The sequence below is a fragment of the Panicum virgatum genome, chromosome 8K (genome assembly GCF_016808335.1).
Source record: "Panicum virgatum strain AP13 chromosome 8K, P.virgatum_v5, whole genome shotgun sequence".
Lineage (NCBI taxonomy): Eukaryota > Viridiplantae > Streptophyta > Magnoliopsida > Poales > Poaceae > Panicum > Panicum virgatum.
This window is the reverse complement of record NC_053143.1, coordinates 39,712,363-39,726,408: the sequence shown is the minus strand read 5'-3', so window position 1 is coordinate 39,726,408 and position 14,046 is coordinate 39,712,363. Positions and strand designations below refer to the sequence as shown.

Here is a 14,046-nt window from a genome sequence, read left to right as displayed (position 1 = left end):
AATGCCCTTGTCAACAAGCGGCCACGAGAGCAAACCATGAACGACAAGCTGACAGCTTTTCTGAGGACCAAGCCGCCCACCTTTGCCGGATCCAGCAACCCCTTGGATGCAGATGACTGGTTGCGTGTGATCCAAAGGAAGCTCGAGCCATTCGAATGCCAGGATCGAGACAAGGTTCTCCTGACAGCCCACCAGCTCACCAGGACTGCCTTGGCCTGGTGGGAGAATTACTGTGCCGTTGCCGAAGATGCTTCCATCATCACTTGGAAGGAATTCGTGAAGGAGTTCCGCCGCTACCATATCCCCTCGGCCACCATGAAGCGCAAGGCAGATGAGTTCCGCGCACTGCAGCAAGGAAGTATGTCAGTAGAAGAGTACACACACCAGTTCATGGAGCTGGCCCGATATGCACCAGAAGAAGTGAATGACGATGAGAAGAAGCAGGACATGTTCAAGAAAGGATTAAACCCAGAACTCCGGACCTTGCTTACTCCGCATATCTACCCGGACTTCAACACTCTGATGAACAAGGCCATTCTTACAGAAAGGGCCAAAACCGAAGAAAGGAAGGATAAGAAGCATAAGTTTCTGGAAAGCAAGGCTTGCCAGCAGGATCGCTTTCATAGACCAAGAAGCTTTAGCTACACTGCACCAAGATCTCAGGCCCCAATGCAGTATAGGACTCAGTCCCAGGTGACAGGGCCACAGGACCCTAACACACAGTTTAGGAGCCAGAACACCATGAAGGCCCCGCAGAGTAATGCAAGCCAGGTCACCAACAACAACAGTAATGCTATGGTCTGTTTCAACTGCCGAGAGACAGGGCATTTCATTGACAGCTGCCCATATGCCAAGAACAAGCCTGCTACATCATCCTTCTCCAACACGGTGAATGGACCAAGGCCAGTTCTGTCAGATACCAACCGAGTGTCCATCCGCAATAACAACACCAATAACAACAGTCAGCAAATGAGGCAGCCCCAGCAGTCATTTGGACGAGCCCGCATCAACCACATCAACGCACAGGAGGCTCAAGGAGCTCAGGGCGTAGTGCTCGGTGAGTACCTAGCCAGCTCAGCTCTTGCAATGGTATTATTTGATTCTGGAGCCAGGGTTTACGTTTTTGTTTTGGAAATTAATTTCGGTGACCACCGGAAACGGTATACCGGCCAAAATTTTGCGGTTTTCCGGTAATTTCGACCGGAAAGAGTTTTCAAATTCAAAATTCCGAAATTTTGGTTTTCCGGTCGGAATTTCGTTGCATTTCGCCGGAATTCCGTTGCTTTTCACCGAAAAATGATGGTAATGGTTGGAAAATGATGGAAAATTATGTATTTATAAAAAAAATTGAAAATTTTGGCGGAGTTTGCCCTAATTATGTCTATATTGATAGATTATAATACACAACATATAATAAATTTCAGCACACAATGAGAAATACAAACACGAAACACATAATTCATGTCTAAAGTTCACCCGTACTTAGTCACAAGTGCAAAGTCTACTAAAATTATTACAATTAAGTCTGTAGTCCGTTTAATACAACATATTGCATCCATTGTAATGGAAAGTATTGTGCATCCATAATCCATGTAGCAAATGCATAGTCTCTGCATACGAAGATTTTGTATGAAATGAATGAAATAACTAGAAAAAGTGAAATATAGATATAAAACCGCCGCCATTGACCGGTAAACCGCACCCAAATCACGGAAAACCGCGCCCAACTCGCGGAAAACCGCCGCCGGCGGCACGCTCGGAAACCGGCCACGTACCGGCTGGAAAACCGGCTCACGGATGAGGAAAACCGGCTGCAATCGATGGATCTGAGCTGCGCTGAGCTGAGGGCGCAGGTGAGGTGCCTGGGCTGGGTGTGCCGAGCTTCGGGAGGGAGGGAGCAATAATTGGAGCTGAGGGCTGTCGGTGGGAGTGGATAGAGGAGTAGATTTTTTCTTAACGGGTTAACAGGTCTGTAACGGGTTCGAACTCAAATCATCAATTTGACCTACCAAATCAACTTAGATTTGAATGATTTCAAGTTCTATGAGCTAATAAAAATCCCTAGTTTTTTATCATAATTTTTACAGATTTTTCTAATGGTTATTTATAAATTATTTTAAAAATTGAAAATTCGGAACGAAATATACCGAAAAACAGCGGTAAACCAAATACCGGTAACTACCGAAAACGAAATTTTCACCGAAATTTCGCCGGTTTACCGCCGAAATTTTAAACCCTGTCTGGAGCATCACACTCATTCATATCCTCGAGTTTTGTGGAAAAGCACAATATACCCACAGTACTACTAAAAACACCCCTATTAACCCGGACGCCTGGAGGTGACATCAAGTGTCAACTAGGTTGTCTACGGGTAAGGATCAATTTAAGTGGGGTAGAATTTCTAGCAGACCTAGTAGTACTTAAGTCTAAGGGAATAGACGTGATCCTTGGAATGGATTGGTTAAGCCGACACAATGGCCTCACAGGTTGTGCCGACAAAGTGGTACAACTAACGAACCCCGAAGGAGTACAAGTGACCTGCCATACTCGGGGAAGTGGATCTGACCCAATGGTGTGTAGCATGGAAGGCAAGTCTTTGGAAAAAGTCTCGGTAGTAAACGAATACCCAGATGTTTTTCCTGAAGAACTTCCCGGAATGCCACCAGATAAGGATATAGAGTTTGTCATCGATCTTGTCCCTGGAACCTCTCCTATAGCCAAGAGACCCTATAGGATGGCAGCTTTTGAATTGGCGGAATTAAAGAAGCAACTGGAAGAACTACAACGAATTGGCTTCATCAGACCAAGCTCGTTGCCTTGGGGAGCCCCAGTCCTGTTTGTCAAGAAGAAGGACGGGAGTATGAGGTTGTGTGTAGATTACCGGGCGCTGAACGAAGTTACCATCAAAAATAAGTACCCCCTCTCCAGGATTGATGACCTTTTTGATCAACTAAAAGGAGCCAAGTACTTCTCCAAAATTGATTTGAGGTCAGGGTATTTTCAACTCAAGATTAGAGAAAGCGACATTCCAAAAACAGCTTTTGTCACCCGTTACGGGCAGTTTGAGTTTACCGTAATGTCTTTTGGACTCACCAATGCACCTGCATACTTCATGAACCTCATGAACAAGGTGTTTATGGACGAGTTAGATAAGTTTGTCGTACTCTTTATCGACGACATACTTATTTACTCCAAGAGCGTTCAGGAGCATGAGCAACATCTAAGGGTAGTTTTGGAAAAGTTGAGAGCAAACAAACTCTATGCTAAATTCAGCAAGTGTGAATTTTGGCTAGAGAAAGTGGCTTTTCTTGGACATATTCTAACCGCAGAAGGAGTAGCAGTGGACTCCGAGAAGGTCGAAGCAGTTTCCAACTGGCAGCAACCGACCAATGTTAGTGAAATTAGAAGCTTTCTTGGATTAGCTGGGTATTATCGGAGATTCATTGAAGGATTTTCCAAGATAGCCCGGCCTATGATAGATCTGCTCAACAAGGATAAGAAATTCACCTGGACGGAGTCATGTGAAAGAAGTTTTCAAGAATTGAAGAATAAGTCGACAACCGCCCCAGTGCTGACCCTACCGGATATTCATCGGGATTTTTTCATTTATTGTGACGCATCCCGACAAGGATTAGGATGTGTCCTCATGCAAGATGGGAAAGTTGTTGCATATGCTTCCCGCCAACTCAGGCCGCATGAGCAAAATTATCCAACCCATGATTTGGAATTTGCAGCCGTAGTGCATGCCCTTAAGATTTGGAGACATTATTTGATTGGAAATAAGTGTGAGATTTACACCAACCATAAGAGTTTGAAGTATATCTTCACCCAGCCGGATTTGAACTTAAGGCAAAGAAGATGGTTGGAATTAGTTAAGGATTATAATTTGGAAATCCATTACCATCCCGGCAAAGCGAACGTAGTGGCCGATGCCTTAAGCCGAAAATCCTACGGACCCAAGGATGATCATCTGCGAGAGGAAATGGCACGATTGAAGGTGCACATTGTAACTCGAGGCTCCAACCACGTGCTGAATGTCCAATCCACACTAGAAGACAGAATCAGAAAGGCTCAAGGTTCGGATAAGGATTTAATGAAGATCCGCAAACATACTGGAGAAAACAAAGCACTGGATTTTCGAGTAGATGATAAGGGAACCTTGTGGTATAAGGATAGGATTTGTGTACCCAAAGAAGGAGGCTTCCGGCAAGTGATCATGGATGAGGCTCATAACTCAGCATATTCCATTCACCCAGGATCCACCAAAATGTATCTGGATTTAAGACAAAAATACTGGTGGAATGGAATGAAGGCAGATATTGCACGATTTGTCGCCCATTATGATACTTGTCAAAGGATCAAGGCCGAACATCAGAAGCTCCATATGGGTAATGGTGCAACCCCTACCCATTGTGATGATAAAGAAGATTTGCAGGTTTGTTGCAACCCCTACCCATCCCGGTTTGGAAATGGGATAAGATAGGAATGGACTTTGTAGTGGGTTTGCCCAGAACACCGAAAGGTCATGACTCCATATGGGTAATGGTGGACCGACTCACTAAAACGGCTCATTTCATACCCGTACGGACCAATTACGGTGGGGAAAAGCTGGCCAAGCTCTATGTGGAAAACATAGTAAAGTTGCATGGTGTGCCTAGCAGAATTGTTTCAGATAGAGGGACCCAATTCACCTCTAGGTTTTGGAAAAGTTTGCATAAAGCCATGGGCACCAAATTATATTACAGCTCCGCTTATCACCCGCAAACGGATGGCCAGACAGAAAGGGTGCATCAGATAATGGAGGATATGTTGAGAGCATGTGTCCTTACCTATGGCAAGGATTGGGAGTAGAGTTTACCTTATATAGAATTTTCATACAACAACGGTTATCAAGCGAGCTTGGGCATGTCACCATTCGAAGCTCTCTACGGGAGAAAATGCAGAACTCCTCTGATAAGGTCAGAAGTTGGAGAACGTGCCCTAGTCGGACCCGCACTCATAAAGGAAGCGGAAGAAATAGTTGCCGAGATTAGAGAAAAGCTGAAAGCAGCCCAGTCAAGGTAAAAGAGCTACGCGGACAAGAAAAGATGGGAAATAAGTTTCAACCCAGGAGATTTCGTTTATCTCAAGTTTTCACCCATTCGAGGAACCCGAAGGTTTCAGGTAAAAGGAAAGTTGGCCCCTCGGTACATTGGACCATACTGAGTCCTGAAGAAGGTCGGAGCCGTAGCATACCATCTGGAACTACCAGAAGAAATGTCGGATATACACCCAGTGTTTCATGTCTCGCAATTAAGAAGGTGTTTGAGGGTACCCGAGGCAGAACACGTGCCAGTAGAAGCAATAGATCTGCAGCCAGACCTGCGATACCAGGAAATACCGGTCAAGATCCTGGACACTGTCACTAGGAGGACAAAAAACTCCGAAGTACGGATTTGCAGAGTTAAGTGGAGCAGACACGGAATAGAAGAAGCTACATGTAGCGTGAAGATGCCCCGAAGAAGGAATTTCCCCATCTGTTTAGGAGCCAGCCGAATCTCGACGACGAGATTCATTTTAAGTGGGGTAGGTTTGTGACATCCCGAAAAAATTACCAAATAAATCACACGCTAAAAATTAATTTTCAAAATTCTTTTCGTCGTTGAGCTCGACCCTTCCTGTTCAAACCCCTAATTCCCCGAAATCATCCCCTGTCCCGACACCCGAATCCAGTCCCCACCCCATCACTCGGTTCCCCTCATTCCGCGCACGCCGCTTTCCGCCAAAGCCGCGGCATGCACCCGTGACCGCCGTGCACGCCCGGCCGATGTCGTGGTCGCTGCCGAAATTTTTGCCACAAATCTCTCTCTCTCTCTCTCTTTTCTTCTTTTCTTTTTTCCCTCCCCTTTTCTTTTTCCTTTTTTTTCTTTTCTCCCTCCCTCTTTCCTTCCTTCCCTCCCCTCTCCCACGTGCTACAGAGCAGCCGCTCGCCGCGCCGCCGCTCGGCCCGCACGCGACGCGCGCCGCCCTATCCCAGCCCCTGTGCGCGCGCGCGCGCCATGGCCTGCCCACACGCACGCGTGCTCCACACGGCCGGGCCACCCGCCGCGTCGCCCGCCGCGACGCTCACTGCCGCGCCGCTCGCCTGCCACGCCTGCCCACGCCTCGCGCCACAGGGCCGTCATCACCGCCGCGCCGCTCGCCGCTTGCCTGCCTCGACGCCCGAGCCCCGCGAGCAGAGCCACGTGCGCCGCCCTGCCCTCGCCGCCGGCCGCACGGCACTGCACCCATGTGCACCACGCTCCATGCCACTCGCCGCGCCGCCTACCGTCAAGCACAGAGCCGAGCTGTGCAGCTCGACCACGCCACCGCCTGCCAGGACGCCTCGGCACGCTCGCCGCGTCAGTGCTACACCACCCCGGTGACGTGACCGCTCCGGCAGCGCCGCCCCCACAACATTAACGCTGCCCTTGGAGTTCGCCCCGCCGGCCACCGCGCGGCCCCCTCCTCCCCACCGCCTCTTTTCGCCTATAAAAGGGCCCTCGCGTCGCCCTCGAGCTCCACATCCCAGGCCACCACCGCCCGCCGCCACTCTGGTTCCCTAGCGCTGCCGCCAAGAGCCGTCTAGCGCCACCACCGCCGGTCCTCATGGCCCGCCCTCCACACTCTACCCCAGCCGAGGTAAGAGGGGGAGTCGAACCCCCTCAGTTCCCTCTCTCTTTTGCCCTCGTCCCCGGCCGCCACCATCCCCCAGAGCGCCGGGATCGACGCCGGCGCCGAGCGCCCCTCCCTCTCCTCTGTTCTGCGTGGGGGGGGGAAGAAGAAGGGCTTTTTGCCCAAAGACCCCCGCCTTCCCTCTATTTACTAATGAACCCCCACCCTTTATAACCTTTTTTCCCAAAAAGGCCCTCCTTGTTTTTGTTTTTGCAAACAAACCCTCCCACCATATATACTTAATTGTAAATAAACCCCTACACCTTTTTAGTATGTCCCGGATATTTCCAGAAATTATGATCAATCCCTTCCACTCTCAGAAATATTTACAAATAGGCCCTTGAGTCCCGATTTAACCCTAAATCCCTCTCTAACCTATCATTTCATGCACCAAACAACTCCCGATCGACTTGAAACTTTACCACGCCATTCCTAACATAGTTTTGGCCATGCCATTAGGAAACCGACCTAAAATATTACTCCTATCTCCATATCTTAATTGTTTCCGATTCGAGCACAACGATAAAACTTTTATTTCTTCTTCCTAATTGTGTGCTTGCTTGTGTGAGTTGTAGATCACGGTGTGAATGAGAAAGAACCCGTCAACGAATAGTACTGTGAGCAAGCGAACGAGGACCAGTTTCGGGACCCCGAACCCGTAGCAGGACTTCCCGGAAGGCTTTGAAGACGGCAAGTTCAATCCCATCCTTTGATGCATGCTTCTGTCCTAGTTTTTTTATAAACACAACCTATTGGCCTGTTTTATAAAATTGCATATGTTTTTCCTGCTGAAAACATGGTTGGATAGCCACCCCCTTGATTTGTTATAATCATTCCTTGACCACCTAGGTTAACATCTGAATGTGTTGTTTGGATGTTAATCACTGCTAGAACGCTTAGGACCTCATACACAATACAACTTGTTTTATAAAGAAAATGTGTGTGTGTGTGTGTGTGGGAAGGGAGAAATTCGAAATTTCGAAAGATGAGTTTAGACGGGATGGATGGCATTTCTGTGTGATTTTCTGGTTGGTGTGCTTGTGCCTGTGTGGCAGAGCAAGGAAGGGAGATATCCATCTTGTCATAACTAAGGACCGAGTTGGTGTGTCATCTCACCTAACTCCACTATCGTGCAAATCACTCGACCGTTGAATGGGCAACGGCTTAGCATAAACCCCGCTAGTTAGTCTGATAGCCATCAGGAGAGCTGAGAGCAACAGGTGATCAAGGAGAAGGGATTAGCTCTGTGTGACTTATGCACCGGTTAAAACCTCTGTGATAGGTCAATGATCCCTTGGTGGATCCCGTGATGGCTAGTCAGGTCTAGCTAAGGTGGGTAATGGCTTTGTTGGGATCTGCACCGACACTACGGTGATCGAGTTGTGGTACCCCGCTTGTGGGTAAAGTTGCACACCTCTGCAGAGTTAAAACCTATTCGAATAGCCGTTCCCACGGTACTGGGCGAGTTACGGTGTGGTCACATAACTAGTGTTTATTTTGGGATGGGTTGGCGTGAGTTGTTTTGGGAATGTGTCCGGCAGTTGTGACGTGTGCTACGGCTGATGAGGAGTCCGGTAGCAGCTTAAAATTTGGGTCCTGTGTGGGCCAACATTATGTGTTATTCAGTACAAAGAAAACTTGCTTCGAAAATTCTTTCTTTCAAATGAACCCATGCATAAAAGATTGCTTTCCGCAAGTTAAACCCGAGCCTTATCCTTGATGTAACCGATGCATTATATTCTGTTTATGCCCCCTCCGTGGGTGTGGTTGGACTTGCTGAGTACGTTTGTACTCACCACATTCTTAATTTTTACAGAGGAAGATCCAGACTTCGTTCCCGAGGACGTCGAGTAGAGGTTCCGTCCTGCACCCAACCTTGCCTGTGGATTACGGTCACCCGCAGGAGGTTCCGCATGGCGCAAGACTCTGACGACCCCCTCTTCGTAGTTAATATCGTCGTGTGGGTGTTACTGGTTATCCTCGCAATAGTGGCACTTCACTGCCCACTTCCGCGTAGAGGTGTATGGTGATGTACCATCTGATGTAATAAAAGTGTTATCAGCCTCCTGGGACTGATAATGTATCACTTTTAAGTCTTCTCTTATGAGGGGACGCTTCACGTCCTCTGACTGTCGAACGCAAGGTAGGGGAGACAGGGAAGTAACAGGGATTTTGGGGGAGTGATCCCCCCTGGATGACCCAAATTGTAGAATGGGTATCTGATTTAAGCCTCCATTGTTGGAGATAGCCTTAGAAATTAGTGCTGTTACATATATTTAATCTTATAGTAATATAATTATATAGTCAAGAAACTCAAAAATATATAAGTATTATTGAATTCTGTTCATATTCAGCAGAAAATGAGATATCATCGGCCTCAAAGGCATTTCAGTCATTTTACCACTCAACTCAGAGAATCGATTGAAAATAATCGGAATTGACAAACACCCAGCTTATTCAGACAGCCGATTCTACAGACAGCTGGTTTATCTCAAAATCCTGATTCTCAAAAAAAACGAGATCCAGAAAAGCGAAAACAAACCCGGCCTAAAGAAGGTCGGAGAGCGTAGACGCACGATACAATTAGATTTAGGGCCCAAAATTGGTCCACAATCCCTTCACCGCTAGCCCGCGATGAGTCGGTCGGTCATCTGTTGCGCGCGGCGGCGGGGTAGTCGAACGGCAGCGGCACAATGGTGTCGTTCAGCGGCGCGGCGTGGCGGAATCCGTACGCGCGGAGCACCTGGTCGTCGGTGAACCCCAGCGCCCGGTGCATCCCGCCGTCGCAGAGCTCCCTCGAGTACATCGGGTTCCGCCTGCCGCCGCAGGGGTTGCACCCCGTGAAGTGCGTGACGAACGGGCGGCGCCACCCGCTCTGCCCGCCGCCGTCGGGGCCCGGGACGCCGGCGGCCCTCACGGCCGCATTCCGCGCCGCCGCGTACGCGAGGTGCTCCCGCTCCGCGTGCCGCCGCCGGACCCCCGGGCCGGCCGCCTCCCGCTCCGCCGCCTCGTACCGCGCCGCGACGCCGCCGAGCTTGCCCACGATCTCCGCGAAGTAGCCCTGGAAGTAGAAGTCGACGCCGAGGTAGGTCTTGCTCCCCCACCGCTCCCGGCCGGTGAGGAGCAGGTACGCGAGCGCCGACTGGTCGCAGGCCACGTCGGAGTCCCGGTCGCTGAGCGCCGCCTTGATCGTCCTCCCCCACGCGGCGTGGTCCGGCGAGGCGGGCCCCATGCGCGCCCACGCGTCGAGGAGGTCGAGCGACCACTGGCAGTTGCGGAGGAGGAACACGCCGGCGTTGAGCCCTAGCCACCGCCGCCGCTCGTACACCTCCTTTGGCCAGCCGTAGAGGACGAGGTTGTAGGCGGCGTACCGGGCGAGCGGGAGCGAGAAGTCCATGTCGGTGAAGACGGCGTCGGCGTCGACCCACCAGACCCACTCGGCCTCCGGGTGCGCGAGCATGGCGGCGCGCACGGCAGGGATCTTGGCCCAGTACGCCGCCATGGACGGCTCCAGCAGCGCGTTGTTGTAGAGGAGCTCGACGCCGTGGAGGCGGCAGTAGTCGAGCTTGTTCTTGAGGAAGCGGAGGAGGAGGTGGTCGCCCGCGGGGCCCCGGCACGGCTCCGGCTGCGACCCGGACACCATCACCACGCGCTCCGGGCCGCCCCGGCGGCGGAGCCCGCGGGAGCGCAGCCACGCCGCGCGCTTGGCGTCCCACCCGGCGAGGCCGCCGCCCACGGCGTACGAGAGCTCTGGGTCGTCGTAGAACGTGGGCGGCCCGTCGGCGGGGCCCGGGACGGGGAACAAGACGAGGCCGGCGCGGCCCGGCGCGAGCGCGAGCAAGGACGGCGACGCCGGGCCGCCCAGGAGCGCGAGCGCCAGCACGGCCGCCGCCACGCCGAGCGTGAACACGAGCGCGTCGCGCGCGCGGCGAGCCGACGGCCGCGGCGGAGCCGCGCCCTTCTTGCCCGGCTCGGCGGCCTCAGGCGTCGACCCGCCGCCGGCCATAGGAGGAGGAGGAGGAGCTAGCTAGCGCGGCGTGCGAGGGCGCCTGGGCTCGGGAGTCGCGAGTGAGGTGGGGGGGTGGAGTGCGCGCGGGCTTGCGGGGAATGCGCGAGGGTGCAAGGCAAGTACGCGATCCCCGGCGATCGGTCACGTGAGGTGCTCGGCGCCGGCGCCGGTCTCGGCGCGCGACGTGCGCGGCTCGGGATCGGCGAAGCAGTTGGTTGGCCGGAATAGTTTTATCTCCGGGAGGAGGCCGGGATGCAGGGGTCGGTGCTGCCGTTGAGAGCGAGCGAACTGCGGGTTCGAGAAGGCATCGGGCACCTTCTTATCGGAGACCGGAAGTACCCTCAGGCTTGAGGTGTCATGTGTGTAGCTTACTCTGCATTTGGCTTGCAGCATATGCTGTTGGGGGAATACACAAAGGTAATTGTTGACTTTGGCATATATATTAAACTAGCACGGTAAGTAAAAGGCTTGGTGCAACGTGGGTAAAAATTATCTTCAGAAAACATTGAAGTACTGCAGCTTGACTGCATTGCGCTGCCATTTATGACACCTATTCATGGATCCTATCATCGGCAACTTGACATGGCACCCGCTAACAAAGCTGGAAGATTCAGAAGGACACACAGTAAAAAGAATGTGAGCAACACAATTATGAAAAGTAATAGGAGAGGTCCGTGGAGTATTAGATCATCTCCATAAGCCTATGTAAAAGGAGTTGGATAGGTAAAATAGATAAATTTCTTTAAAATCAGCATCCAACAACCTTTTCATATTGCGCCCTCGACATCCCCTCCTGTGCGGTCGCAGACACGGATGCCCCATCTCCCGCAACGAGCTGCACCTGCACCTCCCTGTCGGCACCATCTCCGGCAACGAGCTCGGGGATGGCAGCGTCGTGCCTCCCCTGGCCCTCGTCGGGGATGCGCGCCGGAGGGCCGGATTTGGTCGCCCGCCACCCGATCTGGCCGCGGTCGCCCGGCGTCGCACCGGCTTGGCCCGCCTGGCCGTGACCACGTTGCCCAGCCTGGCCCCCCTAGCCGTGGCCACACGCCGACATTGCCGCTTCCGATCGCGCCTGCTGATGGCTGCTCCCGCCAGGCTGGGCGGCCCTGGGGAGATGGAAGAAGGAGGTGGTGGCGCTGGGAGGCAGAGGAGGAAGAGGAGCTGCGGCTCAGGTGCTCCATGAGAAAGGAAGCAGAGAAGGAACGACGGACGACGGGAAGTGGCTCTTTTGAATATAGTAAACTTCCTCAGTGCCATCAAAAATTTAATTGCTTCTCTCAGCGCCATAGAAATTTTTCAAGCGGCGCCATGGAACTTAGGAATTATTCCCTGGCGCCACACCAGTGCGAAAAGTCATTTTTACCCCTAACCTTGTCCTTTTCGCATCTTTCCTCTCTCTCCCCGTTGCCTGCTCCTCCCGGCGTCGGCCTCTCCTCCGCTTGCTCCCTGGTGCTCCCCTGCGGCTGCTGCTCCCCGGTGCGCCCGCGCGAGCGAGCGGAGCGTGGCCCACCGAGCGAGCGAGCGGCGCGGCTCCTCCTTGGGGGTGCTCCGAGCGGCGCAGCGCGCGGCCCCCCGAAGCGAGCGGCGCGGCGTGCGGCCCCCGTCGGAGCTGACGAACAACAGCGTGACGTGAGAAAAAATTGCGAAGAGACGAAGAAGAAGCCGGCGCGCGCAGCACGAGGCGGATCGGCTGCACATGTCGGGGAAACGCAAGGACGAGAAGCTCCGGGCGGCGCTGTCCCATGAGGTGGCGCGGCTCCGCGCCGAGGCCGAGGAGTCGTACGTTCACCGCGTGGCGGTGCAAGGAGGCGCGTCGGCGCGAGAACGCGCGGCTCCTCGAGTCGCAGCGGTCGTGGCGCGCGAAGTGGCCAAGCTGCGAGACATCCTGAAGCAAGCCGTCCGGGACTCCAAGGAGGCGCTGGAGGAGGCGAGGGGCGAGAACGCGGTGCTGAGAGCCATGCTCGGCGACAAGGACACCGCCGTGAAGCGAACCAAGCAGGAGCTGGAGTGCCTCCGCATCAGCGAGTCCGCGGCGCGGGACAGCGTCAAGGAGCTGCAGAGCATGCTCGTGGGCTCGTGGCGACGTTGGCGAGCCCGGTTGTCGTATTCTTTGCCATGGTCAGATCGCAGACAGTGAATGGTGGAGGAAAATTGTGTGCCGACAAAGGCAAAAAAAAAAAAAGACTGAGTGACATTTGCGACCTCTGATTTGTGCTTGAGGGGATAGGTACGGTCCATACAAAAAGAGTGTAGTCATCTAGCAAAACAAGATGACATTTATTGCTTATGTTTCATGATTAATATGTGAGCCTCTTCAAGTATGTGACTTCTGTTGTCTCTATCTAACCTGAAATGGCATAGGAGGAAAAGAGTCATATTATACTCAGGGGCAAATGTGTCTTTTCCGTGGCCATTTAACTGCTCCTTAACAGATGTGGCACTTAGGGGATAGTTCGTAGCTTCGATGGCACTGAGGTAAACTCAAAAATTTCTATGGCACCGAGAGAAGCCATCAAAATTTTGATGGCACTGAGGGAATTTACTCTTTGAATATAGAGAGTCTGTTTCTCGATAGTCTATTGGAGTTGCCTAGGAAGCCTTTCTTTTTTACATGGGTCTCAAGCTCTAAATTTAGTTAGGATTATACCTAAGGACTTGGAGATGCTAATTCAAAATGTCTGCTTCTCTACATAGAAAATTTTGTGTTCCGAACCAAAAAAAATCATTTTACCAAGAATAAAATAACTACCACCTTCTCATTTTTATTCATACCATGAGTTGAGGATAAGTTCACAGTTACATTAATGGTAGTAGTACCTCTTTGCCTACTTATAGCATTATATACAAAACAATTTTGATCTTCGTGAAAAGTAGAGTAAAATACATAAATGACCATTTGCACTTGACAACGTGTTTCAATTTGACCATCAGACTTAGAAATGTATAAATCTTGATCATTAAACTTGTTGACGTATGTAAGTTTGGCCGTGTACTTAGTAAGCTGTAAATTTAGGCCACTAGACTTGCCTTGACTAATCTAATATAATAATTGGCTTCTCAATATTACACATTTGGATGATATGGATCAGGTTTGACCATGTCCTATCATCCAGCATGACCAAATCGTGACATGAATTGGGACACCATTTTCTTGTTAGGCAAATAGTGCCAACGCGCTTTTAGCGCAGTGGTGGGCACTCCCGTCGTGGAGGCCACCCGCTCGGGTTCCCAGTCTGGGACGAATAATCGGGTGTGGCACAGTCGCTCCCCACGGGTTCCGCTCGTGGGTAAAAAAATCTCCTCGCTGTGCTCGCCGCAAGGCTTGGCTCTCTCGGGCATGG

General features: G+C 51.8%; 1 protein-coding gene and 1 long non-coding RNA gene across 2 annotated transcripts; both read right to left on the bottom strand.

The window, feature by feature from the left end:
* Positions 1-1,365: 1,365 nt before the first annotated feature.
* LOC120646304 lies at positions 1,366-2,239 on the bottom strand. Its single transcript, XR_005664371.1, has 2 exons — positions 2,148-2,239; positions 1,366-1,610 (listed from the first exon to the last, which is right to left on the bottom strand). It is a non-coding gene; the product is annotated as an uncharacterized LOC120646304 (long non-coding RNA).
* Positions 2,240-9,185: 6,946 nt separating this feature from the next.
* On the bottom strand, positions 9,186-10,699 carry LOC120645713 (probable glycosyltransferase 6). Its single transcript, XM_039922471.1, has one exon. It carries the CDS (start codon positions 10,697-10,699, stop codon positions 9,341-9,343), a length of 1,359 nt encoding a protein of 452 aa, XP_039778405.1. The 3' UTR covers positions 9,186-9,340.
* Positions 10,700-14,046: the final 3,347 nt, after the last annotated feature.

Coding starts and splice junctions, on each gene's coding strand:
- LOC120645713 (XM_039922471.1), bottom strand. CDS start 10,699: ATGGCCGGCGGCGGGTCGACGCCTGAGGCCGCCGAGCCGGGCAAGAAG.